The sequence below is a fragment of the Engraulis encrasicolus genome, chromosome 5, assembly GCF_034702125.1.
Source record: "Engraulis encrasicolus isolate BLACKSEA-1 chromosome 5, IST_EnEncr_1.0, whole genome shotgun sequence".
NCBI lineage: Eukaryota > Metazoa > Chordata > Actinopteri > Clupeiformes > Engraulidae > Engraulis > Engraulis encrasicolus.
In genome coordinates, this window is record NC_085861.1 from 22,325,965 (window position 1) to 22,353,762 (window position 27,798).

The 27,798-nt window shown below is 41.9% G+C and overlaps 3 protein-coding genes across 3 annotated transcripts; 1 reads left to right on the plus strand and 2 right to left on the minus strand.

Annotated features, from left to right (window-relative positions):
- Positions 1–1,642: 1,642 nt before the first annotated feature.
- On the minus strand, positions 1,643–10,782 carry psma2a (proteasome 20S subunit alpha 2a). The gene is made up of 8 exons (XM_063198938.1): positions 10,623–10,782; positions 9,844–9,920; positions 9,107–9,239; positions 7,905–8,027; positions 4,344–4,425; positions 4,062–4,135; positions 2,394–2,451; positions 1,643–1,884 (listed from the first exon to the last, which is right to left on the minus strand). The coding sequence occupies exons 1-8, from the start codon at positions 10,661–10,663 to the stop codon at positions 1,768–1,770; spliced, it is 705 nt and encodes a 234-aa protein (XP_063055008.1). The 5' UTR covers positions 10,664–10,782; the 3' UTR covers positions 1,643–1,767.
- On the plus strand, positions 10,024–13,890 carry mrpl32 (mitochondrial ribosomal protein L32). Its single transcript, XM_063198940.1, has 4 exons — positions 10,024–10,121; positions 11,060–11,172; positions 11,835–12,007; positions 13,524–13,890. Exons 2-4 carry the CDS (start codon positions 11,079–11,081, stop codon positions 13,776–13,778), a joined length of 522 nt encoding a protein of 173 aa, XP_063055010.1. The 5' UTR covers positions 10,024–10,121; positions 11,060–11,078; the 3' UTR covers positions 13,779–13,890.
- A 76-nt stretch (positions 13,891–13,966) lies between these two features.
- LOC134449137 (collagen alpha-2(VI) chain-like) lies at positions 13,967–27,798 on the minus strand. The gene is made up of 29 exons (XM_063198937.1): positions 27,656–27,798; positions 26,765–26,847; positions 25,991–26,601; positions 25,866–25,886; positions 24,656–24,721; positions 24,485–24,538; positions 23,241–23,285; positions 23,112–23,138; positions 23,003–23,029; positions 22,684–22,728; positions 22,529–22,582; positions 21,984–22,046; positions 21,153–21,215; positions 20,924–20,977; positions 20,357–20,392; positions 20,086–20,148; positions 19,907–19,969; positions 19,740–19,802; positions 18,897–18,959; positions 18,539–18,589; positions 18,413–18,448; positions 17,832–17,894; positions 17,507–17,569; positions 16,967–17,002; positions 16,785–16,830; positions 16,530–16,682; positions 15,614–16,060; positions 15,290–15,328; positions 13,967–14,742 (listed from the first exon to the last, which is right to left on the minus strand). Exons 2-29 carry the CDS (start codon positions 26,841–26,843, stop codon positions 14,138–14,140), a joined length of 3,036 nt encoding a protein of 1,011 aa, XP_063055007.1. The 5' UTR covers positions 26,844–26,847; positions 27,656–27,798; the 3' UTR covers positions 13,967–14,137.

The following is a 27,798-nucleotide window of genomic DNA, read 5'->3' on the forward strand; positions in this document are numbered from 1 at the left end:
TTACACGCGGCTGTCTTTGTAGGTTTTCCAACTTTACATTTGTCCATCTGTCATAAGGTCCTGAAAGCTTGCCGATTTGTCATGGTACAAAAGTAGGACGAGAGTCGCTATGGGCTTCTTTCCAACTTCACTAGTTCTAGGGCGCGTTTTCCAACAACAGCTGATAAAGGAACCTACATAAACACATACGGATATCGTGAGTTTTACTACTCGATGATCATGTGGCATAATTCCTTTTACAAATAAAATTCAAAGCGCAATTTGGGCCGGGTGGTTCTTTTCTTTGTCATTATGTTACCGCCAGCTCACGTCCATGGCTTTACACTGGCTAAAAGTTGTTTGACAGCTATTCCGTGTCAGCCTCTTACAAGCAGTCAGCAAATTCGCCGATGGCAATACTGAGAAATAAACTAAAGCCCACACGGGAAACTCATTAACTATAAAAGGCTGCCAAATAATGTTTTACTACAATTTGCTGACGCTGTCGAATTTAGAGGGGTTATGTGCTAACTATATGGCAAATTGTTGGCTAACGAGCTAACACACTGGGGAGCTATGCTAAGATTACTTTAGTGAACTTCGGATCAGCTGATGGCGCCCAAACAAACTCACAGCTGCCTGCTATTTGAACAGTACTCTACGACTTATTGGAAAATAAATCTTAGACACCGTTCACTCCAGGTGGAACCGATCACTTACATTTCCCGGGGTGCTGTCAGCGCTGCTGAAGCTGTCATCAAGGCCTCTCTTTAGCCGCGCCGACTTTCGCTGTGGTGGATGCAGGGACAGAAACTCGGAGCTCGAATCCATATCGACGCTCTTCCTCGAAGTCGCTGGTTCTGCACCTCCACTGCTTCTGCGTAACATCACCATGTTGATCACTTGTGCGTTTAGTTACCTGACAGAAAACCGCGAACTATCCAGTATGACGCGCCGAGCGCCAGTTCATAATACTAACAATCTGATAGCTAACCCGCTAAAACATTTCAAAACAACCTCCTGCTAGCTTCTCAGCGCTTGATTTCTGGCGCCACAAACGTCACACGATAACCTACTGCAAGTGCACAGGCCATATGCCTCCGATTGAAAATATAGTTCTAAATCAACTGGTCGTTTTAATAAACCACATTATATGCTACTATACAAATATTAAAATATGACAATTTCCAAATTGTTAAGTGTCATTGCTTTCTCATAAAACACCTTATTTAGCGATAACTTGTCAATTTGAAAGAGGTACCAGTAACTTTTTTGGCGCGTTCTGCACGACGCATTGATATCAAATGCAAAAAAGGGGCAAACCCTTTCGCGGCACCCTGCTTGTGAATGGATAATCTGGTTGTGTGTGATGTACACAGACCTATAGGTCTGTGGTGATGTATGCCAGCAGCAATATTTTTATACCTTTACTCTTGTTGGTATTACTTGGGAAATACATGCTGAAGAAAATAATGACATTTTCAATGTGCAACAGTAAAATAGGCTGTACATGATTCATACCATTGTGTAATGTTGCAGTGTGTCCAAGTAGTACAGGGCATTTTATCCCTTAATTCCTTAGATATTCACTCATGGTTAATCTGAAATTAACATACATTGCAGAACATTTCCCATAACCAAAAACATTCACACTGACAAAAGATATTTTCCATCCGGACTTGGTTTATTATTTTTTTTATGTCAACAAAAAACAAGACTTATAAAAATGCTGCGAAACTGCTCATACAGTATCTTAAATGTTCCATTACATGAAATATTACACACAAGCTAAGCAATGGCGGCCAGGTAGTCCTTGACCTCAGCGGGGGATAGGCGCCTGAATCCGTTCTCGTTACAGATGCCGACTTCAATGTTGTCTTCTGTCATTTGACCCTCAAAACTTTCCTGTAACACAATTTAATTACATAAGGATTAGAGACTGGCCTGATGTCCATTTCCTGAGAAGACATTTCAAAGATTTGTGTGAAATCAAATTTCTGAAACTACCTCAAGAGAAATTATTTATTTTCAATAGATGTGTAGCACAGATCAAATATGCTCTAAATATACACACAAGAGCATTGCTGTCAGTGTTGCCAGATGTATCAAATCCCGCCCAAAAGGTGCTCAAAAACTGCCTGGAGCTGCTAAATTCCGCCCAATTTCATCAAAGTGCATTGATTTATATGGGCATAAAACTGCAAAAAAAAAAAAACGCCAAATGGACGATTTTTCCAGTTTTTACCCCCAGACGGCTATCCCTAGCAACCCAATTAGGCGGGTAACCGCACAATCTGGCAACACCGATTGCTGTACTTGTAACTTCAAATCCCTTTAGGTATGCTTATAATGGTCTTTACAGTGATTAGTAGGCCTACAGGAAAAGTAAAAACAAACAACACATTTAGACTTACTTTGAGTGTTAAAATGGCTGTATGAATGGCATCCTCCAACTCCAGGTCCTCGTTGTACCTAAAGATAGGGAATTGGGAGAATTGAATTTCAGTAAAATGAACATCATATGACATATGCTGGTCTTTGGACAGGTAACACGAGTTATAAAGATGAAATACACAAGCCTCACAATTTACTGTTTATTATGTAACACAAGAGAGTAAAAATTAAAATCAAATAAAAAAAAAAAACAGATATAGTTCATTGACAATGTAGAACCGGATTCCAAAAAAGTTCAGAGCTTTTTGAAAATAAAAACGGAATGTTGTCATTGTAAAAAAAATATATATATATCAATCTGTTAATTGTTTACACCAAACAAATTTGTTTTGTGGAAAATATGGGCTCATTTAAAATTTCACACATGCAAAAATTCTCTCACAAGGCCAATTAAATGCTGGTTAAATTGGATACCACTAAGACAAAATGAAGCGGGACACTTAATAGTTAATTACATTAACTGATGTATATAAAACATTTTTTTAAATATTTTTGCCCTACACCTGATATCAACCACTCAGCTAGTAGGCGTCTTTAAGTTTTCCTTTTTATTATGCCTAATATTTGACAGATCCTGACTGGCCATTTTATCATCTGGTTCCTGTAATGGTGGAGCCACATTGTTGGTACATAGTGGAGAAAGCAATTTGTCATCATTATTTGGCAATATATAATGGTCATCCTCCAATTATGTCGGTAGTTGTCTGTGTTCAAAACTTGTATGTCATTCAGTATTCATTCTAAATCTCCAAATGAGTACGACCATAACAAGTCACTACTGCACCCTCTAAATCATATACACAGTCTTTCGAACTGACCACTAAATTAAGTTGAATGATTCGTCTTCTGTGTAGCAAGGAGAGTGCAAGACTCCATTATTTTCCCTCCACACATTTGCTTCTGAGTGGCACAGTCTCTGAGATGGTCTTTTATTCATGCTTTCATGTTTGCATTCAATATAGGTCACTTTAAATTAATTTAATTTTCTTCCTTGAGGTATTTTTTAGAAATGTCCAACTATAAAAAAAAAAATGTCCATGTACCAACTTTGAGATTTGTTGCATGGGTCAAAATTTAAATGAATGTAGTGGAAAGTGCGCACATCCAGCAAAAAACATGCCAAATCAAAAAACTGTCACATGCAGGAGCGGGAAGGGATCTGCACACTGCTTGCAAAAGACTTAATTTATTAGGAGCAACGTTTCGATCATAAATCTGAAGAAGATCATAGATGCCTGAAGATCTATGATCGAAACGTTGCTCCTAATAAATTAAGTCTTTTGAAAGCAGTGTGCAGATCCTTTCCCGCTCCCTCAAAATCTAAATGAGCACATAGTTCCCTAAAAACGTTTTGCTTGTTTTTAATAGTTGATGTGTTGACTTTAAGCCTACACAACTGTCTTGTATATGCATTGAAAGTTTTGACAATGCTAGTATTTTGTTTTTATTTGCAAAATACCAGGTGTCCCAACTTTTTTGGAATCCGGTTGTAGGCATTTCTATTCAAGATGGCATATCGTGCACATTTAATTTATGCCTGCGTAGCTGAGGTTGAATGCCTTGAATTTGTCTAGAGAAAGGCAAAATAAACAAGCAAACAATCAAATGAAGCATCAGTATTCCAATACCTCTTCTCGAGGAATGTTTTCCCATTCACATAGTTCTTCCCCATGGCCGTGGCTTTCCAGGCAAAGTAAGCACCCTGTCAAAGTAAGACAAAATAAAAGACACTTCAGCTGCAGAGAATTTTTTCGTGACCTTGTTACAGCCAAAACCTTTTGGGTTTTTTGCAGGTGTAGTAGATATATTGCTGACAGCGACAAAATTAAGTTCTGAAAGACAAAGTATATTTCAGAAGCTGAAAGTGGAGTGAGCAAAGCAGTGGGGTCTATTGAGAATAAGACACTCACAGAGGGGTCGGACTGGAACAGGTAGGGACGGTCCTCATCCCACCCAGCAATCAGGAGCGATACACCGAATGGGCGCACACCTCTGCAACAGCACATGGAGGGGAAGAGAAAACAATATGCAACAGCTTTCAAACCAATTTTCATTCCACATGGCAGCTGATTAATTGAACATATACTGATCTTAAAATTGAGAACGAACTTGGAAATCGCTTTAAAAGAGAGCTGCATGCCCAGGTTATGGACGAAACAGTGCTGTAAATTAAGTTTTCAAATTTGAGTTTTCTGGCTGTACTGCCATCAGTAAGTTCATTAACATGTCAATGCAAGATCTTGGGTTAATCTCTTGGTGACCTAGCGATCACGCATTTCTCCGCTAATATGTGCCCATTGTCAAGTTCATACAGTAATTAGGTAAACGTACGCAATTTTGTTTTCAAAGATCTGGAACTCCTATGCACAGCCAGGTTCCAGGTGCTGGTGAAGTGCAGTCATCAGTAATCCATAGTAAAGAAGGATCACCGCACACTGGTGGACTTAGTTTTGCTGTTTTTATTTAGGTGAACAACGCGTTTCGCATTGTGCTTCGTCAGGTTCACTTTGTCCACTAAGTCCACCAGTGTGCGGTGATCCTTCTTCTTTACTATGGTACACAATTTTGTTGTATAGGATAGGATAGGATGAGCCTTTATTGTCTCTTCTAGAGAGAAATTTGGTATGGGCACAGAGAGTCTAAGCGTTTACACAGAACACATATCAACACATTAGACAAACACAAAAAACACACTTAACATGCAGGACTGAACCACAAAACATGTAAACATGTAGCCTACATCCAAACATGCACATATACACACAATTATATCATTTTCAACCCCCCCCCCCACACACACACACACACACTCCCCAATTCAATATACCTAGAACATTTACACAAAAAATAATCCTGAGTATACAACCTTAGCAGCGTGGAACTAGGAAGACCCACACACACACACACACACACACACACACACACACACACACACATACATATACACACCTACCTACTATTGAGCAATCTAATAGACCAAGGAACCACTGAAAATTTAAACCTGTTTGTCTTGCAATTAGGTAGCCTATATCTTCTACCTGATGGTAACAGTTCATATTCACCGTGCAAGATATGCTCCTGGTCCTCTGCGATTGTCTGTCCCTGCCTCATCACTGATTCATCAAATAAAACCTGAAGTGATGTGGGAGGGGGCATGCCCATAATTTCCTCTGCTCTTTTTATGAGGGTTTGTAGTTGGGCCTTCAATTTAACAGACAAGTTCCCAAACCATACTGTGATGCCATATCTAATAATGGATTCAATTGATGCTCTGTAAAAAGCCATCATTATGTCTTTGTCGATCCCAAACACTCTCAGCCTTCTCAAAAAATGAAGACGCTGACTGATCCTTGTCAGCTTCATTTTCTCTTTACTTTGTTCACTGCATATCATCTTACTTTGGTCAACTATTTTCATAGTTTGAAAGTGGCATGCTGTGCAAGGTGAGGTGTAGGATTGACAACTTTTAATGTCATCACTACAGAATGACAAACAGTACCAAGACCAAAAGTAATAATCCCAAGGCATAATCAGTCAGTAAAGAAATGGGTAGACACTTTCAAGAGTAACAGTAACAGCAAAGTTACCTAGAATGAAATATCCACATTAGATTAATGGTTGGCAGGATCAACCAAAAACCATAATGTTCAAATGGAGAACTGCTGCCTCGCATTTAATATACAGAAGTCATACTAGAGCAACCATCCAAACTATTTCAATAATAATACCTATTGAAATTTCTTATCTGTATGTGGTCACCAAAGGAACATTTATCTTTCCTAGTTGTTGGTAGTCATCAGGGCTCCAGACTAACTTTTTTCACTGGTTGCACTGGTGCGCCTAAAACATTTTTTTAGGTGCACCAGCACAAAATTTAGGTGCACCCAAATGTTTTCACCACCCCATACACACACACACCTCAGCTTAAAAAAAAAATAAATAATTAAAAATAATGACAATAGCAACAATAATAGAATAATAATAATAGTAATACATTATTTTTATTATAAATGATAAATTATTATTATTATTATTATTATTATTATTATTATTATTCTATCATTGTTGCTATATTTTAAAAGACCTGGAGCATTATGTGCTATAGACTAGTCTTCCAAATGTGCTCCTTATAAGACATGACAGTAGGCTACCTAACTAACACATCTTGGCTACAAGCAGTTTGGCTGGTAGAAAAGACCAAATTAGTAGCCTTTTAGTCAGTTATGTGTTTGACTAGTAAGATCAACATACCAGCCTTTTCTGCAATAAGGCTACACACACGGCACAAGCACAGAGTTACAATATGAAGATGGATAGATGGATGGATGGATGGAACAAACCCTGCTAAAAATGTCATGATTTTAAAAATCATTAGACATAAATAGCCTAGCTTATGTTTACAGTGGAATCTGAGGTGGGTTTTGTCTATTTCCCCGTTTTGAGCGCTCTCCCTCTGCATAATGATTGTGGTATCGTATCTTAGCAAGTGCTACGAACAGACACAACAGCACTAGTGCTCTCTCTCTCTCTCTCTCTCTCTCTCTCTCTCTCTCTCTCTCTCTCTCTCTCTCTCTCTCTCTCTCAAGGTGCATGAACGATTCCTTGCCGACTGATAGGCAGTATGTAGCCTGCCCTAATCGCTATCAAAAAAACTCTCACAGAAGTCCCGACAGACTAGCGCGTCACCTGTTGTTTGGCCAACTCTGCACGCGGCTCAAACGGGCAATTATTCGCAGCCGTCTGCGTTTTTGTGTGGCAATGTTTAATATCCGCTCAAGCCATTTCGTTTTTCCCCGTGATTGTGACTCTCGTGTTTAAAATATCCTCACGTCATTTTGCTGTTTTTACCGTGCTTGTAGCCTAACTCTCTCGTCCGTTGCAAAACTCGCCTGGTTGAGAACACAAAACTCGCTGCCACATGTGAACTCGGATAGTTGAGCGAAGTCGAACATTCTATTCTGAAACGTCGGGCTGCCTGTGAACGAGGAAGGGGGAGAAAGCTACGGTAGTTCAGCGGAGTTGAAGGAATGACCGCATCCACACGTTTTATTGTGTGATGATGGGCCACTACTGTAAAATGACTATTCATTTTATGTCCATTAAAACGGTTGTTTGGTAATTGATTTGGTTCTACTGATGGCTGGTCGCACCGGTGCGCCTAAAAATATTTTTTAGGCGCACCATTGAAAAAAATGGGCGCATATGCGACCAAATTGGTCGCACTCTGGAGCCCTGGTCATGCACTATATTGTAGTTAAACAAATCAAATTCTTTAATACACTCAGACATTTTGTACACAGTTAAAGGCTATCCATATGCCACAGATGCAGGTCTTCTTTGGCAATGTTGTAATCAGTGAAGAGAATCCTGAATTCAGAGGGTAGAATCAAGTGCCACATTTTTTTTTTTTTTTAAATGTGGTAGCTTCTGATTCTAGGTTGCTCATCAATAGTAATGATTATGATACTCACCCTGACTGAGTGTACTCCTGCATGACTGAAGCCACCCTCTGTACAAGCTGTCCCGTGGGGATGGGCTCCTGGTACACCAGGAAGTACTGCTGGGCCAGTTTCCTTGCTCTTCTCACAAGCACCCTGCCACACAAAATTACAGTAGGGCAACAGAAGATTAAGATCATCACCAGCATTGGGAACAACATTTTAACGACTACAGATTACATGCCTCAAAATGTAACACTCCATTACGTTACTCCAGGCGAGTAACATTATCTGAATATTTTTGATTACTTGATATGATGTTCTGCCTTTTACAGACATAGTTTGTATTGACTTGCCCCGTTCTTATTGAAGTGTGAAGTGGCATTGGACTTTCCCAGTTGAAATGCATTCTTGCCCATGTACTGCTGGCTCTGGGTTCCACGCTAGAGTCAGACTGATGGCTAACAGATAACTTTGATTTTTGATTCTTTTAATTTATTTGCTTGTTGTTTCTTTGATTTCTTCCCCCCCACTTGGACCACTTTTTTGAATGTCCTTTGTCTTTTTCTTTTTTATATAATTGATTCAGAGGGCCAGCACACAAGTTCCTAGTGCTAGGACAACTAGTTCATGCACAAATGGCAAATTGGCAGGAAAGTTCCACCTTGTAATCCATTTATTTAAAAACTGCATTCCGAGTAAATCCTATTGAATTTTCACCTGTAATGGAATGGCCTCACACATACCATATCATTACACAAAACTTATAATTTGTACTCTGAATACTGTTAATACGGGCAGTCATGGGTGAGCGGTTAGGGCGTCAGACTTGCATCCCAGAGGTTGCCGGTTAGACTCCCGACCTGCCAGGTTGGTGGGGGGTGTAATCAACCAGTGCTCTCCCCCATCCTCCTCCATGACTGAGGTACCCTGAGCATGGTACCGTCCCACCGCACTACTCCCCATGGGGCGCCACTGAGGGCTGCCCCCTTGCACGGGTGAGGCATAAATGCAATTTCGTTGTGTGCAGTGTGCAGTGTTCACTTGTGTGCTGTGGAGTGCTGTGTCACAATGACAATGGGAGTTGGAGTTTCCCAATGGGCTTTCACTTTTCACTAATATGGGCACATGTAACGCATCATTTATTCCATCTGACCAACACAAGGTTTCAGTTTTCTTAGTACCAACAGCACTCAATGAATCATGGCACTCGATCACACAGCCATAAGAAATACCTGTAGTCTGGACCCATTCCGCTGTACACCATGCCAATGTGTTTTGTAATGGGCTCCACCTTGTGCACACTCTGCTCATCGTAGAGTATGGACTTCTGTTTCTTTTCTGTCGCAAGAACCACTCCGTTTGCAGCTGCATGAAAAATGGCAACAGTAAAACAAAGGTTAAAATGTGTGCGTGTGTATGAAATTACTTTTTTTTTTTTTTTAACAATCCATCAGTCATCTACACGGTCACTACTTTTCACTCCCATGTGGGTAAAAATCAAAAAGCCAGTTGTAGACTTGGCAAAACCTAGCACTGCCATCACATTCATTTTTATCACATACAATTTGAAAGCGATGACGCCAGCAGTACAATCTGGATAGATTTAGCTGTACTGATGCCAACGAAGCAGCATCACATAGCATGTCTCCATAGCATGAACCAGACTACACTCACTGGAAGAGGTGACTAGGATGAATATGGAGCTTATTCACTGTACCCTTTGTCGATATAGAAAGCAATGCCACATACAGGCACTGTCTTGCCCAGTAGATAAGGGTGGGGTATGCAATTACTTTATTATATGCCTAAAACAAGCCATCCAGAGATATGTATATCCCCGGTGTCTTAGAAAGCAAGTTAGGGGGAAAAAACAAAAACACGACTGTTGAAATTATAGTGACACCTGCGAGGGAAAGTTATTACCGTCAGTGGTGCACAATAACATGGACATCATTACCACATTTCTTACCTTTAATTCCAACTGATGGAGCTCCTGCAGCAACCGCTGCTAGGGCATACTCAATCTGCACCAGTTTGCCCGAAGGGCTGAAAAATGAGAGGTGGAAAATATGTATCAGACAAATGTACATATTACATAACCAGTTGAAGTAGATGCCCCCCAGAAGGCCCAGAGTTCTACAACGACAGTCGACAGCGTCGACGTTCCAAGTGTCATCGTTTAGGTAATTGGATTGCAAGACGGCACAAGCAGAAATAGCTCAATAAAATCAGCCTAGCGCACAGGTGGTATGTATAACTAGACAGAAGATGTGATTTAACATCCATATTAATGTATTTAACAGCGTGTTATGAGAAGTAGCCAGCGGAGGGTAACTGAAAGTGAAAGAGAGAGACGACAAAGTGAGGAAACTAGCTTATTTAGCCCGATAGCTAAGTGTAGATGTAGCTGCTTGGGATTGACTTTTAACTAGACAGTCAGCAAATGGTCAAATATGAAGACATATACCAAAATGCAAATACTTGAGTGGCAGATGTGCATCATACAGTGCGTTTAAGTACCACACACGTTTAGCTAACCAATAGCTCTACCGCACACCACAACGTTAGAGGCCGACAGTGACTCTGCACTTGCTAATAATTAAGCTAGCAGGCTAACTAGCCCAATAAGTGATCTAGGTTTAGTTTTCACCTATAATCAAAATGTTGTAGCACTACATATTACACCTTTCTCATACACAGGGCAATAGTTTGTATTGTGCATATTTTTTAAAGCCTGAAATTATCTACCTGAATGTGGTGAGGGAGAAACTGTAGCCTCTTTCTGCCATGTCTTCTGTAGCTGTTGTCTTGTCTTCGTCACGGGTTAATACAAGCGATTGGATGAGGGATTTTTTACGACATAGCGAAGAGGTGCATGGGTAATGAAGTTCAACATACACATCCAAAAGTTTTGTTTTACCAATATGTTACCTACTCTTCAACTGTATATTAAATTTAAGATAGGTGAATACCATTGTTTGTATTTCGGAGACATTGTCTTTAGTTATACAATGAAAAAATAGTTGTCTAGATTTGTTGAAGGTCAAAAACTTCAGTTACCACAATGCCTTGAGATAGGTTGCGCAGCCGCAGTTTATTTGTCATGTCTGCTTCAACTGGCTTCAGCGTGACCGTGAAAATGTTGACACATGCTGTCTAAACAAACGTTATTTCTAACTTCGCAGCATTTATCTTACCGAAACAATGAGTTTTGTAAGTGTTGTAAACTTTCTGAGACAATCATTGCATCGAGCAGAGTCCATCCTGTTTGACATCGCTGGTCTGGAAAGAAACCTTGGTGAGTTACCTTAGCGGAGACGAGTTTGCATAACATGACAATCAGACGGTTCTAACCTATTTGCAGGCTCGACAGTCGTATCATCATCTGTTTGACTACCGGTATTCATGGTCTATGTTTGGTATATCAGCACTTTGCAATTGGGTTTATTTTTTACGTACTGCAAATATTACAGTGCCCTTGAATGCACCACAGCTATGCAATTTCTATTCCCTGCCCACCCCTAAACCAGCAACATGTTCCCCAATTCCTACTACATCATGTAGCCTATGTGTTATTCACGTTTTGTCATTAGTGTAAAATTGTGAATATTTACTCTCAGGGTTCTACATTAACTCCAGTCAAGTTTTACTGATAAAACTTCAGTTTGGCTGGTAGAAAAGATGAACGAGCCACTTTTACCAGAGACAGTTTAGATCCCTTCCTAGAAAAAATCTCTGCTTTAACCCATTAGTGAGTGTGGCATTTACTAGCCGTTTTGGACAGTGATGAGAAACATTAATTTAGGACTTGTTTACAGTTGTTTACGTTTGCTTTCTGTTAAATGTACATCATACACATTATTATTATTGCAGATTCTTACACATCAGAGATTATTTTAAAACAGCTCTCAAGTTTAACTCCCTATGTGAACTAACTAAAACGTGGTTTTGACTTTTCAGTGCCAGCTTTGGCAGTCCATGGTCCAAGTGTGTTACCCCGTCCTGAACATGATGGAAGTTCAACGCCCAGTTTTCTGGACAGCATATTTTGGATGGCCGCTCCGAAAAAGAGACGAACAATTGAAGTCAACCGAACAAGAAGAAGAGATCCTAGCAAACTAATGAAAGTCCAGGTAAAAAACTCAAATTTCTGACTTCATTCAACAACACACAAACCTTTTGGTATAGATTGGATGCAAAGCATTTCATGTTCATGAAATTCAGTGACTTTGATGAGGGCGCAGCAAGTGTCAGATTATAATGTGATGGGGAAAGGCAAGATCTTGCATCTAGTCACAAAACACAAGAGTTATTGGCCACACAGGATATAAGTACCATATTCAACCTGTTTGATTGACTGTTTTTGTCCTTCACAATCAAGTTAACAATAAATGTGACTAATATTCCCCCTTCATTTTCTGATATAATAGGGTGAGGGTCAAAGATATAAATCTTGTTGAGCCATTGTTAAAATGCCCTGATTTCTTCTGGCAAATTTTTCTATTTTTAAGATACAGCCCTATCAATTGCAGTAGAAAACAGTATTGGCTGTTCAGGTAGGCTTTGTTGTGCCCACTAGCACTTAAGTGAAAGCCCACCTGGGAAACTCCTTTTGTCATTGTGACACAGCACGCCACAGCACGCAAGTGCACCCTGCACATAATGAAACCGCATTAATGCCTCACCCATGAGGTGTAGTGTCAGTGTTGCCAGATGTGTCTGATCAAACCCCGCCCAAACGGTGCTCAAAAATGTTTTTCACTATGCATTATACTTCATTTTGATTATATATTGTATTGATTTCTATGGCCATATGTTAAGAACCACCTGGCTCAAGGTAGCCAAAACATAAATGGGGAGTCCACACCGCAACGTCATTTCAACATAAAGTATTTGTTTTTTTTTTTGTTTTTTTTATTTTTAGAAAGGCTAAAGATCTGCAGAAAAGCCCACCAAACGTCCGATTTTGACCATTTATATCCTCAGACGGCTATCCCTCCAAACAGCCCAGTTGGGCGCGTATTGTAACCACCGAATCTGGCAACACTGTGTAGTGTAGCCCCAAGCAGCGCCCCAACAGAGCAATGCGGCGGGATGATACCATGTTCCTGGTACCTCAGTCATAAAAGAGGAGAGCTCTGGTTACTTGCTTACCTTACCAACCTACGTGGATCGGGAATAGAGCCGGCAACCCCTAGGACAGTGGTTTTAAAAGTGGAGGCCGGGGACCCCTGTGTGCTAGCGGTCTGGGGCAGGTTAAATACAGTAAATATCTCAAAAAATTAATTAACTTCATCAAAATAAACCAAAAATAAGCTTAACAATATTCCCATTAGTCAATAACTGCATTATAATAATTGCAGCTCCAAACATTTCTACTGTTATCATTAAGTTATTACTTTGTATACCCCAATGGTGCACTGACTCGCAGACCTAGGCTATGGTTGAAAAAAGAGATGTACAGAAAGATAGTGTGGAATGACCCATGTAAGGGAGCCTTGGCTGGAATATACCGGTATATGGTGGGCCTTGCCATAGTAATGTTTTTGGGAACCCTTGCCTTAGGCTACATTACATGCCCTAGTTTTAAATATCGTGTCATCATGCTGTAGTGCATTACCCTGTGCCTATCATTCCTTTTCCCCTCAGACAAACATTGAGCCGTGCCTGGAGTGTGGCCATCTGAAGCAGAAGCACACCTTGTGTGGGTACTGCTACGCCAAGGTGCGCAGGGAGACGGGCGAGATCCGCAAGGTCATCTACGCCATGGAGGGCAAGCCCCTGAACACGCCCGCCACGGAGACCGTTGTGCTGTACGAGGGTGAGGCGGCCAGGGATGTCGACCAGGACAAGAGGATAGTGGAGCGGCCCAGAAAACGCCCGTCGTGGTTCAACCTCAGCTAAGCACAGGTGGACTGTTGTGGGTTTTTTTTTTCTTCTTATTTGTCTGACTGTGAGGTCGCTGTGTTGTGTGCATTTACAATAAATTATGTCTGTACATGTAGACAACAGTGTTCTTAATAGTTTTCGTTCTTTTTTCCTGATCTTTATTTCTCACGTATTAAAAGTAAAAATCAAAACTAAAGGCATGATGGATACACAAGTACAAAGAATCTGTGCCATGTATTTTCACATTCACTTAATGACTACATTGCAAAGATTTTTGTGGCAAACATATCCACATCATCTCATATGATGCCACAACAATACAAATCAAACACCTTGGTCCAAGCTTTAGGGCTTTTGGCACAAACCCACAAACGTTATCCCAAACAGTGAGCAATATGCTTGACGACCCTTGACTGAGCAAGGTCCTTGTAGCTGTTCAGGTGTAGAACAAGCGCCTTGTCTTTGAAGACCAGCTGAATCAGCCTGTCATGGTTGACATCTGAGCCCGCCGTTATAACAAAGCTCACAGCATTGGACTTGCGCATGGCTTGCAGTCCTTCCACAAAGTCCTTATCGCTCGTGACCCCATCTGTGATGAAGACAAAGGCCAGCTCTGCGTCCGGGCGCACACCACGATAACGCCCACCGGGATTAACAAGGTTGTTGACCGCGAAGAGAATGGCACTTCCCAGAGTGGAGGAAGAGTCGCGGTACACGGCACGAGAGGCAAGGTTGGCGAAGGATCGACGCTTGGCCGTGAAGTCCATGAGAAGGTCCGGGTCTTGCTCTCCGCCGAACTGCATGACGGCGAAACGAGCCCCCTTGTAGTCACCTTCCCTTTTGGAGAGGGGGATGGCGTGGGAAAGCTGCTCGATGAAGTGCATCACCCTGACGAAGTTCTCAGAGCCCATCCTCTCTGAACCGTCCACGAAGAACAGCAGGTCCACTGGCCGCTGGGTCAAAGGAGCCACACTCAAAGCTGTCATGAGGAAGTAATCAGACCATATTGTCATTGTCATGGGTATCCAATGTAATCTGAAAAGTCTAACGCTCTAAAACAGCTTCTGTCTTGAGAATGCTGGCTTCCCATTTAAGTGTTTATTACACTTCTAGGGTTTTCGTCAGCACTTAATAGTGAAGGTGGCCACCTTGATTCAGTCTCCTGAAAAGATAAAGATTTTGTGTTGTAAATGTAATTTCTAAACTTCACTTTGGCCTTAATTATGATGGTGGTCACCCACAACACCTTGACTAATGAAAATTCTGTGGGAAAACGCTGCCCATGACTTGCGCAACAACAAACCAGGGACCTGACTTAGTAAGATTTATGTTAGTGTATTGGTCTTTTTGGGGTTGTAAATATATTTTATATTTTGATATATTTTCAATATTCAGTAGTGGAACCATACACAGGAAGTAGCTATTGATAATATTCGGGTCTGTTATGGTAAGAGGTGTCAGACCATGATGTGCATATGGATCATGAGTGGTTCAAAAAGCATGTCAGCAAGACGGATTACTCTCACCTGAGGCGCACTTCAGGTCTGGGCACATAGTCTCCGGCTCTGTAACACAAGAGAGAAACACAGCAGGCGTGTTATCATTCTGTCAGCCAGTAAGGGCTTGTTGGATGGAGGATGGGTGTGTGTGTGCAGGAACGCCAATGGGGAGAGACAAAGGGGTCAGTTTTCCCAGGCCCAGGGAGAGAAGCCCCAAAATTGGGTTCTCCTTACATTGTATTGGGGTGGGGGCCCTTTCGAGATTACTTGGCCCGACCAAAGCTGTCAAAATGAAACCCTGTGTGTGAGTGTGAGAAAAGAGAACCAGCATCCGTGACGATCTGAACTTGCCTGGGCAAAGGATCTGCTCAATCTCCTCAAGGAACTCCTCGGCCGTGAGCTCTGCGTAGACGCTCAGAGTCTTCACCCTGTCCCGCATGCTGCATGCGATGCGCTCCAGCGACTGCCTCTCGGCGCTGGTGTCAAACATATCCCCGATGGCGATGGCGTACACCTCCACGCCACTGCACAGCGCCTCCAGCTTGTCCAGGTCTTTGGGGTCGTAGCGGCCGTCGGTGATGACAATGGCCACCACCTTGGTGCCCTTCCGCCTCCCGGGCACGATCAGGTGCTCGTAGGTGAACTTGAGAGCCGAGGGCGTCCAGGTGCCTCCAGCGATCCACTCCATGGCCTTGACCCTGGCCTTGAAGGTGGACACGGAGGTGATGCCGTTGTCGTCCATGCGGATCGCCTGCACTGCCCCCTGGTGGCTGTACTGCACCACGCCCAGACGCGAGCCTGAGGACGCAAATAAAAGGAAACGCCAAAGTCAGCTTTATTGTCAAAGTCATATTTACACTACAGGTCATATGCAGGATGTAAAAGAACACTACCGTAGTACAATTACAATCACAATTACAATCTCAGACACGGTAAACAAGAAAAAATGCTATAAACATCAGATCAAATCAAAATATAGGGTTCAATTTTTGCTCCAATGATAACATTTAGGCCTATGCAGCTGGTGTAAAACTTGTAGAATGACTGACATTGGTCATGTTCAGTCTTATATCGGCAAATGTTTGACAGATGGGGTGAAATGGGCCTTTCAGAAAGATATCCTCTCAGTCTGCCTCACAAAGGAAGGTCTTTGTTTTGTGTACACATACCAGACTGAAGGCTCTGACTTCACCTGAACAAATGAAGGGAAGTGTGAAGTTGAAGGGTCATGACATGAGGGGTTTATTGCAATGTGTAAAAGGATTACCTGAGAGATCGGTGACATTTTTTGCCATCTTTCCAAGTCTGTTAGCAACACTGATGACAAAGTTCTTGGCCAGGCTGAAGTTGGTTTTTCCTATACTTTCTGAGCTGTCAATCACAAACACCAAATCCAAGGAAGGGCATACTTTCTCGCAGTCTAGGAAAGAAAATAAGTACTTAGATGATATAGTCTCTAAGCAGTTCATTATTAAAACCTTTTAATACATTTTTGTAGAGGAAACAAATATATATACGTTACCACAGCAACCACACGTCTCCCTCACTACACTCATGATGTCGCATTCCTGTTAAAGAAGAGACAGGAATGCAGATGGAAACTGGTGTACAAGAACTCAACTAAGCCAATTAGTCTAGCCAAGCCGAGTATTAATGCAATAATGATGAATAATAAATGAAGATAAATAAATGATTTGCTCTTACAGATAACCCAGCAAGACCTCTTGGACCAGGTGAACCCTGAAATATAAAGATTTTAAAAATTAAATAAATACCATGCACCTTGAATTATTCTGTGTCCAGATATATTGTACACCTCACATCCACATATACATGTGTAGAAGTATTTGAGATAAGACTTTTGGAGAGATTTTTCCATAAGCCAAAAGGAGAATCTAATTCTAATGCATGACCAAAAGTTTATATTTACAACAGCAGTAAAGCCAGACAGGCACAGTTGAGCCTCCTACCTCAGTATCATTCCCATACTAAATAGTGAGATGTTGAGCCCTGTGACTTTTGCCGAGTTTGGGCAGTCGAATCCTTTTGGTTAGGGAGCTGGTCTTGAGATTGTAAGGTTTTAGGTCTGTGTTATTATCAGTAGGAAGAATTTGTGTGGACACCCTACATCTTAATCCACAGCAGCCCATGCACAAGGCATCCTAGCCCCACATTTGCTCCAGGGGCTGTGACCAACACCCTGTACCTAAATGTTTAAGTTGAGTAAACATACTGGCTACTCACTGAAGATCCAGGAGGCCCTCGTGGCCCTCTGTCTCCAGGGACACCCTCAGGGCCTGGTTCCCCCTGCCACCAAAGGGAAGACTTTATTAGGTGACAAAGAACTGAACTATATAAATCATATAGGTACAGTTTGTAATGGCAAGATGGCAGATGATCTGCAAATATCCCATCCATTCCGCTGCCAAGAGCCAATAAGCTTCCAAACTGTATTATATATAGTGCAGTATTATTTATACATGGTGATTTACAGTGATCTTGGAGATGAGTAAAATTACTCTTAAGAAACAACTTTTTGATATCAAATGTTAGCCAACTATCTACTTACTGGCGTTCCCTGTGGTCCCTTCGGCCCCATTGAGCCTTTCTCCCCCGTAAATCCTCTTGGACCCTGCAAGGTGGAGGTATACAGAATGTCATTGCTTTCATCAAATTTATAATGCTTTGTATGTCATGGTTATGTACAATTAGCCTAATGTGAACATTATGAGCTCACATTTAGCACATTCTCCCAAAGTAGACATTTCTTATGTAAATTGACTGGTCAATTCTCCATCTAATGGTTGTTCTTTCGGAAACATGTTAGCATGATTTCATTAAGTCATCATACGCCAAAAAGTCCGCACAATTTTCAAAAATAGTCAACATCAATTTTCACATTGAATAGTAAATAGGCCTACATGACAGCATGAATGGGCAGTATTGGGAGACATATGACATTTTGCCAGTGATCAGAAATGCTGTGCAGAACAGTCTGTTTGGCCAAATGATCTTACCGTTTTGAGAATGCCATCTCAGTTTAAAGAAATGAGCCAAACCAATGGAGATAAAACATTAGCGGTATGGTTGGATATAGCTGAAGTCAACCAAATCAGGCTTATTCAGATAGAAGGGATATGGTTGCAGTACCTGAAGTCCAGGCACTCCAGTTTCTCCTCGGTCTCCCTATGAAAAGGGAGAGGTTCATTTACGTACATAATGACTTTCCACTGAAATAAGTAGCGTGCATTTTCACAATCACTTCCACAGAATTACCTGTACGCCTCTGGCACCTGGATAATTATGCCCATTCTTGCCTGGATCTCCCTGCAGTTTGGAGGCATTAAGAAACATGTTCAGCCCGCGTTTCTTGCACTCTCTTTTGATATTAAACTGACAACGAGTTACTGATGGGGATTTAAAGTGTTACTGATAGGGATTTTAAAAAATTCAATTGCTATGATTGAATAGTTCTCTACTTGCAGCTTGCAGTGATTTGTTACTGTGTACAGCCTTAAGTTCTTCCTCACAAAAACACCACCAGCAGCATTGACTTTTCAGTGTTTGTAGATGGTTGAGCAGGTTTCAGCATGCAAAAATGTGACAGCCGACACAGGGGGCCCCTCATTCATACCGTTGGCCCCTCCTCGCCATTGTCTCCTCTAATGCCGAAGTCCCCTGGATCCCCGGCAGAGCCCTACAAAACAAGGCCAAAAGTCAGTCAGTTCCTATTGGAGGTGTCAATTGTCAGGTTCAGAAAGCATCAAAATAAGCTTTATAACGAGCTCAACTCAACAAAAGTACAGAGCAACTGGGCGCTCATTCCATAAGAAATATTCCAACTAAAGGAGACAGAACAGAACTCCTAGTTGTTTGTACTTTTATTGCCCGTCAGACGTCTCGGTCTTAACCACACTTGAGTCAAACAAATTAAGTAATAGGCAACTGAACTTCTTGACTGGAGTTTTTGGAATTCTATTTTTAAGCTCCTATTGTTAACAACTTTTTTTACAACATGTCTTTTGATTAACATAACCTGGATGACTGACCACTCTAACTGACACCTGCCACATCATGTTCCTTCTAGCTCTGGTGACGTCTCTGAGTCTGAGGGATTTGACTTTCTGAGCCCTGGGTTGGCACTGCTGGGTCCTACAGTTAGCCTGATTATCATGAACTTTCAAATCTCTTCAAGACTTGGTCTGACCTAGACCATAACAATTAACAGCATGGTTAACCCGCCTCCCTTGTTTTGCTGGGTGGAGTGGGTGGAGTTCACGATTTTTCTGGAGATCAGAAACGATATTTACATTGCTCTTGGCCTGACTAGAAGCAAACGCCGAAGGTGTTGCGTCACAAGGAGAGTGTGGCCTGGCTACCTACAGCAGCCCTCAGTTAGTCACACTCTCCCTCAACCATTCATTCATGCATTGATTGATTCATTTAATGTATGGCACACTATCAAAGTTGAGCTCACCTGAGGGCCTACTCTGCCCACAGTTCCCACTTCACCCCTGACTCCTGGAAAACCAGGGGGACCCTGGTGGATAGAAAAACGTAGATAGTTAATCTAAGAAATTTATATTGCCACTTCCAGAACTCTGGTGTTCATGTCCCCATGTGGGCCTGTGCACCACAACTTACAGTTGCACCTGGAAGGCCTCTTTCTCCGCTCGGACCCCTTTCACCCTCAGGTCCAACTTCACCCTGCAGAACATAATCAGCAATAACATTACCCTTTTGTCAAAATATCATTCTCAAGGTGGCACTTCAATGCACAGTACAATGACGCATACAAAAGAAATAATCAAGCAGGACTTCACCTTCTCTCCTCTTCCACCTGCTTTGCCACGTGGGCCTGCTGTCCCTGCATCTCCTCTAGGGCCCTATGAAGACCACATGATATGATGATGTGATAGAACAGCTCATGGCATTTCGTAGTACGGTCACGAAAAAAATCTATAATATTCGAAATGGCATGAGACAGGGTTGCAGCCATAGAAATAACTGCAAAACACGTATCTCCTTCTGACTTGGTGTACGGTGCTTTTTTCAGCTTTCCATCTGTATCTTGAATCTTGATTTGATACTTACCGCGTCCCCTACGTGGCCTTTTGGTCCAGGTTGACCCTATACAACAGAGGTTTAGACAATGTTGTATGACTCAAAAGCAAACATCACAACAATACAAAGGGAACGCTGAGCGACACTTAACCCATTTTAGCCTAAGGCAGCTGTAAAAAAAAAAACGCCTGCTGAATGCCCAAGCCCTTTTTGGGGAAAGGTGCCCTCTGCCTACTAAAATCTAAATGCCTCAGCCTCCGAACCACATAAAAACATGAAATATGTTGCATTTAAAATCTAGGACCCTCATCTTGCATTAGAATGTGTTCATTCAGCTCTAACATACCCACATTTTTAATTAAAAAAAAAAACCTTAAGAGCCTGAATGCAGCGTACTACACAGTATGTTGCTCCAGGTGCCAAAGGTCAAACAGCTATCAGGCTAAAATGGGTTAAATACTCTCAGCCTGCAGTATATGACGGATATTAAAAAAAAAACTCATATCCAAATTCCAAAAGAACAGTCAAAACTCTAAAATGATCAAACAATTAAACTCATAAACAACTTGAAGCAAACCATGAGAAAGTGTACGTCACCTTAATTCCTTTTTCCCCTGGTAAACCAGGGTTGCCAATGTACCCAGTAACACCCTATAGAAAGAAAGATGCCCGTTAAAATAGAGTAGAGTAGAATAGAACAGACTCAGAGTAATCCATTAGCATACACAACACACCTTGCACAGGACCAACGTGCAGTATCACTCATCAAGACACTTGTTATCTGTGTGAAGTGGAAATGTGAGGTGCGGTATGGTTCATACAGTACCTTCTCCCCGACCTCTCCACGCGAACCCTGAGGACCTGGTCTGCCAGGCTGACCAGTTGGACCCTGAATGGCGCACACACACACACACACACACACACACACACACACACACACACACACACACACACACACACACACACACACACCAAATAATTCATTTCATGTGAGCATCAGCAGAACGCATAGAATGCTGAAGTTCGCAAGTCTTGTTTGCAATGTTTCCAAAATCATTTCAGTGGTTCACCAATTGGCTTTGTTCCCACCCTTTTCTGTCAACCTAACTAAATTTGGAGGACTGACGTCATCTCTTTGTATTTCAAATGAGACACAGTTCCACTTCCAATAGAGTGGGTGAAGGACAAAATCCACTTATTGCTTTATAGTCCAGTCAGAACTAAAAATAACTGACTGTTGTTATAACAATGTAATGGTAATGTAGTCACACATAGGCTAGTTAACGATGCATTTCACTACTGATTAAAGTATGTACAGTATAGAGATGCACCGGATCCTGATTTTTAGGATCCTGCCGGATACCGGATCCACTGCTTAAGATCCTGCCGGATCCGGAACCGGATACCGGATCCTACGAAAGGGTTGAAACACATAGCCTACTCACACACGTGGGCCCTTTTATCACGTTGGCTCAAACTATTTTGACTGAAAAGCCTCGGCTACCGGATCCTGGATCCTGGAACCGGATCCGGATAGTCTGAAAAACCCTATTATCCTGCCGGATCCGGAACCGGATCTTGGATCCTGTACATCTCTAGTACAGTATAATGCAACTTGTTCCTGTGTTTCACATCTCAAGAAAGGTCTCAACTTCACCTTTTCACCTGGATCTCCAGCATCTCCTTTCATGCCGAAGTCTCCAACGGGTCCAGGATCGCCCTACAGGAACATGGACAGTGTACAGTAATGAGAGCATTACAGCACTAAACCTCTAGAGCACCATCATTGTAAACAGTGGCTGCTGGTAAATGGTCTCGGCAACTGATAGATTTATATGCTCTTCAATGGTTATACCCATGCAGCAGCAATGCATTGCATTAGGTTAACATTTGTTTTCTTAACATGATGCCCATATAGTCCGAGATTTATTTGGCAAACCTCAATAGATTCTCAGAGATACAGGTAGGATGAATGTGTGTCTTTCAAATGCCTCTGTGCACTACTGTACAGAGCTAAGCAAGACCACTAAATCCAGTGTTGATTGCATAGTAGGCCCCTATTGGTTTTTCATGGTTTCAGGCAGCCAGACAAACCTGTGTAATTCAAGCATCAGGTGTGGTAGGTTGGGCCCATGCTATAGTGTGTAATGCATACTGTATTTTGAAAAATATCTGAAGTGTCAATTGAATATTGCAACTTACTGGCAGGCCAGGGTCACCCTTACAGCCAGGTGCACCAATGCTTCCACGTTTGCCCTGTGTAAAGAAGGGACCAAGGAGTTAAAGGTGTGGCATGGAGCAGGGGCTGTATTCAGTCTTTCTGAGTTTAAAAAAAAAAAAAAGAATAGCATGCTTACCTTCTCTCCATCTATTCCATTATAGCCCAGAGCACCTGATCGTCCCTGACAAATTCAGTTCATGAAAGAAGAATGATATTCAATTCAAGTGTTCAGCTGTTAAATGCCAGAAGACCAATGAGGGTGAAGGTGCATACTGAGCAGTGAGCTCTTCACATGCTTGAGCTAAATTGTTCTGACATCTGGTAATGAGCGCTCAGATGTTGAGCAAAAAAAAAAAAAAAACATACCGGTATTCCATAATGTACTCAAGAAAATCATTATGAGCGAAAGGCCAACCACAGAAAAGGAGTTCATCAATCAAGGTCAGCAAGTTTACCTTAGGACCAGGTGTTCCAATGTCACCCTGTGAAAAACACATGCAGTTTTAAATTATTCATATCAGTCATATCAAGGTGATATTATTAGAGAAAGTTAACTTGACTTACCTTTTCACCTTTAAATCCAATGTAACCCTAAATAAACACATATGATGTTAATTTGGTGTTATTGTTAATAATGACATGACACTTTCATTATCGATACATTATATTCTGTCCATTTTTGTGGAGCAATACCTTTGGACCATGCAAACCAATTGGACCTTCAATGCCGGGATCCCCCTAGAAAGTAAACGAAAGTGAAGTGTGAAAACTCTTTATATAAGTTAGCTGATCGTTCATTCCATGCCTCTACATTTGCCAGCTCAACACACTGACTTTTAATAGCACAATGAATTTAGGACTTGAATTTAGAAACATTGTCATTAGGTCTCTGGCTTTAACTTGAACTTCAGGCATCCCCTTTTAGCCATCTAAAAGCATGTCTCCTACAAGTGCAGTCAGTGCATAGGTGAAGAAAAAAACAATTCCAAATGAATTTCATTGCAACACAATACTTGTCCTTTTTCAATCAATGCTCCTCACCAAGCCTGCACTGGTAATCTACAGGGCATTTCCAGGTGGGCCAGGTGAGTTTTTGTATTTTCTTTTGAGATTGTCATATGATTTAGTGGGGGGCCATGCAAAAAATTCCCGGGTCCTTTTTTGGTCCCAGTCCAGTCCTGCACATCACACTCATAGGGTGTGCATTCCAATATGTAGACTCCCTTCCGCCACTTGTGCTTGTGGCCTCACGTTATGCTGACACCTCGCCTCCGCAGAGAAAACAATTAAGTTTCCACGCTGTCAGCCTAGCCCCAGCAATGTTTGGGGGACTATTCTTCATTCACCATCCAGTTTGCAAATGAGAAAATTACATTACAACTGAGCTTTTGCGAGATATTGAAATACAATGCTGTTGTCGGTGATGTCATCACGACCTATTACTTCCTGCTACGAGGCCACAAGCACAAGTGGAGGACGTAAGTCTGCATATTGGAATGCAACCAGGGTGGACATCCACTACCCTGGGAAATCCCATGCTGCTTTGCACAATTGTTACAGAGTGGCCTGAACGAGGAAGCCAGTCAGAGAGCGGGTAGGGATTAAAAGGAACAAGGTGACGCATACTACCTGACAAATGGCAACTACTGTAGCTTGCAGTTTGTTTGAAAACAATTGACATGATTGGATAAGTGTGCTACGTATAAACCAAATGACACATTCAAAACGGCCGTTGGCAATCGTAAACCACACCGTCCACTTCCACTAAAGAACCACTTGTGATATGGTCCAGTGTGAACCAGGCAAGACATTCATGCTGGCAAATAGCTGAATAGATGCATCTGTAATTATGCAGCTACTCACCTCTGGGCTATGTTGGCTTCCCCACCAGACAGCTCATAGTATGAAAATTAAAAGAAAAATCAAAGAAAGTGTACCGATGGCCCTGGCGCTCCGGGATCACCAATGGCACCAGTGCTTCCCTTCGCTCCCTATGATTCAAACAAATCAAATTCAGAAAAAGAAACACACCAAATAACATTGTCAAGGTTGGATGGTAAATATTGTTGTCAATAAAACATTACATTACAAATAACAGTCACCCATACCTTAGTTCCCCTCAGTCCTTTTGGCCCTGTCACTCCAGCTGTTTCTTTGCAGACCGGTTCTTGGCACTGGGAAAATGAAAGTAAAATGTTACCAAATTGAAGAGTAAGTGAGACTATCTAATGTCCAAGTTCAGAGGCAGACTTTACATTAGGCAAACCTAGGCCTAGCCTAGGGCCCCGACCAAATCTGTCCTACATATTGGGGCCCAACTGTCACACAATTACGATTGATCTTAATTTGTCATTTATGGAAAGTAATCAAAGATATACATAAGAAAAAACTAAAAGATCACCAAAACAGAATTTTATGTCTATATAATGACTTTTGAGGTCACCATGTTTATATTTCGCCTAGGGCCCCAAAATGGCTAGCTCCGTCCCTGCCCAAGTTACATGAATATGGGAGTAAAAACAATCATTCAGATCTAAGATGTGCTGGCCCTGCTGTGTGCATCTGACTTAAAGGGACACTGTGCAGGAAATGGTCAAACAAGGTACTGCAACTATGCTGCTCATTGAAACTGGGCTGCCTATTGCCAAATTTGATCTTTACATGAAAGTTTACTAAGTAATAAACAAATATTTTCTAGTATGGTCCAAGTAGAGTCATTTTTGAAGCTAAACATGGCTATTTTTGGAAATTCAAAATGGCGGACCATGGAGAAGATCCCCCTTTTCATGTATGAAAAATGCAATTTTTCCAGTCATAATGAATACTTAGAATTTGATGGTGGTGGTAAGTATTCATGAAAAAGGTAACATTAGTGAATGGGCAACATGAATTCTGGAAATAAACAACTAAAAATCTCACACAGTGTCCCTTTAAATAAATGGCTTCACATAAAATCCATCAAAGTCTTCTGGTTCCTCGTGGACAGGATAGGTAGTGCCCGGGTCTGGACTGGTGTTCTAGGATGCAAGGCATTTCCCGGTGGACCTAAACAGGCCGGTGCTGTTGGGTTTTTTATATATTTTTTCTAGGAGACTAGCCAACAATTTGGTGGCAGACCATATAAAAATGGCGGATCCTTTTTCTTGTTCCCAGTTGTGTCCCCCAGTTTGTCCCCATCTTTGTTGGCTACAAAGCTGTGGTCCCCAAAAAGCACAGGTGATGGATGGAACTTCAGCTTTACGAGCATCATGGAGTCACTGACCATGGGTAACTCTGCCTACACAGCGACCCTTCATCAAGACCATGACTGTTTCTTACCTCATGATCAGCATCTCTCACCTAAAAGAAGAAGAAAAACAGATTGTGAACAAAACATAAAAAAAACATGTTAACACAGTTTTAAAGGTGCTGGGCCGAGTCCAACTGAGTGGCTACTTCCTTACAATGATGTCCACAATTTTGTTGATGGCATCCTGCCTCCGGTTGTCAGGGTAGGCCAGATAATCCTTGCGGTAGACCTCCACAGGTGAGCTGGCGATCTGCTTCAGGTCGCTCTCCGAGGTGTCCACATCGGTCGCCACCACGAACAGCCTGATGCCCGCTGACCTGGCGGCCTCTGCGGCTTGCTGAACACCCCCACAGGGGCTCCCCGTGCTGTATCCATCCGTTAGCACGATGGCGTACTGTAAACGCGGCCTCGTTCCCTGAAACCGCCGCACCTGATCCGTAACATTCCTCAAGGCACAGTCGATGAAGGTACCACGGCCAATGTAACGCACTCTTGCAGCCTCGCGCAGGAATGCCGCCGAGTCAAAGGTCACCTGGCTGAAAATTTCCACGTGGTCGGAGAAATGCAGACCCCCGTAAGTCCAGCGAACACCCTGGGACTTCAAGGCAGAGGCCTCCAGGCGCCTGGAAAAGATGGCCAGGAAGGTCTTGAGCTGCTCCACCAAACTGCCCCATGGAGGCTCCCTCAGTGCCACGCTCTCAGAGGTGTCAAGGGCAAAGTACACCCCTACAGGGCAGGGGTCTTGACCTCTTTGACCTTGGGCACCTGGGTACAAGAAAAGTCAGCAAAACCCCTTGTTATACTGTTATACTGTAACAATTGTAAAAATGTTTGCAAGACGCATGGCAATACATTCCACCACATAGTCATGGACATCACACTACTCAAAGCTTTTGCCATTTCAATTGAAAACTGGAGTTTCACTTACCACCGACGGTCAGATGAGTGACCTGGGCTGATGTATGATATATGCTCAACAGAAAGGACACCCAGATCACAACACCCATGATGCTGCAGAGATGATTTGACGCATGGTCAGTGTTTTACACCACATATTTAAAAAATCATAAAATAAAATGCATGACTGTATGATGTGTTTACCTTCATAGTCAACATAGATATAATAATAATAGGCCTATATAATATAATATAATATAATATAATATAATATAATATAATATAATATAATATAATATAATATAATAACAATATAGTAACAATAACAATCATGCTTATATTTAAAACAAAAAATAATGGAAAAGAATGTTCATTGAAAATATCAGTAATATTATTATTGATACATTTTCAATGAAGAATATATTCTATTCTATTTAGTTTTAAATTAAGCATGATTTTGTACAAATAATCATTAGGTTTTTCTCATACAGTATACATTTCCCTGTTTTGTCAAGACACCAGGCTAGACTACAGGCATGTAGGGCTGACATGATTGACCCACATTTAGAGTAACATTCATTTGAGCAAAGGCTTGTGTTCACCCTGTTCTAGTTTATAGTATCATGCTCATCTCACCTATGAGGTCTTGTTCATATCTTACTTAACCATAGAGAGTGCTGTGTGAGTATCAATACACGTTGAGCAGTCTGCACAGTTAAAATTGCATTTCACTACTCTGTGTGCACTCTCATGCACACTCATGTTGCATACTCATTCTCAGGCTGCTACGTTGAACAGAGTGCTAACACTCAGACTCATTAATGACCCTGACAAAATCAGCCAATTAAGCTCAACCTCCCAAATATTAAACACCAACAACAGTAATCCAGGGTATATGTCCATAAAATAGCAGTACACCTACCTATGTATCACAGAGGTGGCCGTTGTGCAGTGGAGAATGCCCAGCACTTCACCTCACTGCACTGCGGTGTGAGGTGGATCTGAGACCATCTCCCTCACCTGAAGGCTTCCCCAGCCCTGGAAGAGGAGATGAGGTATGTTCCC

Coding starts and splice junctions, on each gene's coding strand:
- psma2a (XM_063198938.1), bottom strand. CDS start 10,663: ATGGCAGAAAGAGGCTACAGTTTCTCCCTCACCACATTCAG. Junction 4,426..7,904: donor CAGGAGTACACTCAGTCAGG/GTGAGTATCATA, acceptor GTGCTGTTGCAG/AGGTGTGCGCCCATTCGGTG. Junction 4,136..4,343: donor TGTTCCAGTCCGACCCCTCT/GTGAGTGTCTTA, acceptor TTACTTTGACAG/GGTGCTTACTTTGCCTGGAA.
- mrpl32 (XM_063198940.1), top strand. CDS start 11,079: ATGAGTTTTGTAAGTGTTGTAAACTTTCTGAGACAATCATTGCATCGA. Junction 11,173..11,834: donor TGGTCTGGAAAGAAACCTTG/GTGAGTTACCTT, acceptor TTGACTTTTCAG/TGCCAGCTTTGGCAGTCCAT. Junction 12,008..13,523: donor GCAAACTAATGAAAGTCCAG/GTAAAAAACTCA, acceptor TTTTCCCCTCAG/ACAAACATTGAGCCGTGCCT.
- LOC134449137 (XM_063198937.1), bottom strand. CDS start 26,843: ATGGGTGTTGTGATCTGGGTGTCCTTTCTGTTGAGCATATATCATACA. Junction 21,216..21,983: donor CTGGAGATCCAGGTGAAAAG/GTGAAGTTGAGA, acceptor TGCGCCATTCAG/GGTCCAACTGGTCAGCCTGG. Junction 18,590..18,896: donor ATGGCGAGGAGGGGCCAACG/GTATGAATGAGG, acceptor TCCAAACTGCAG/GGAGATCCAGGCAAGAATGG.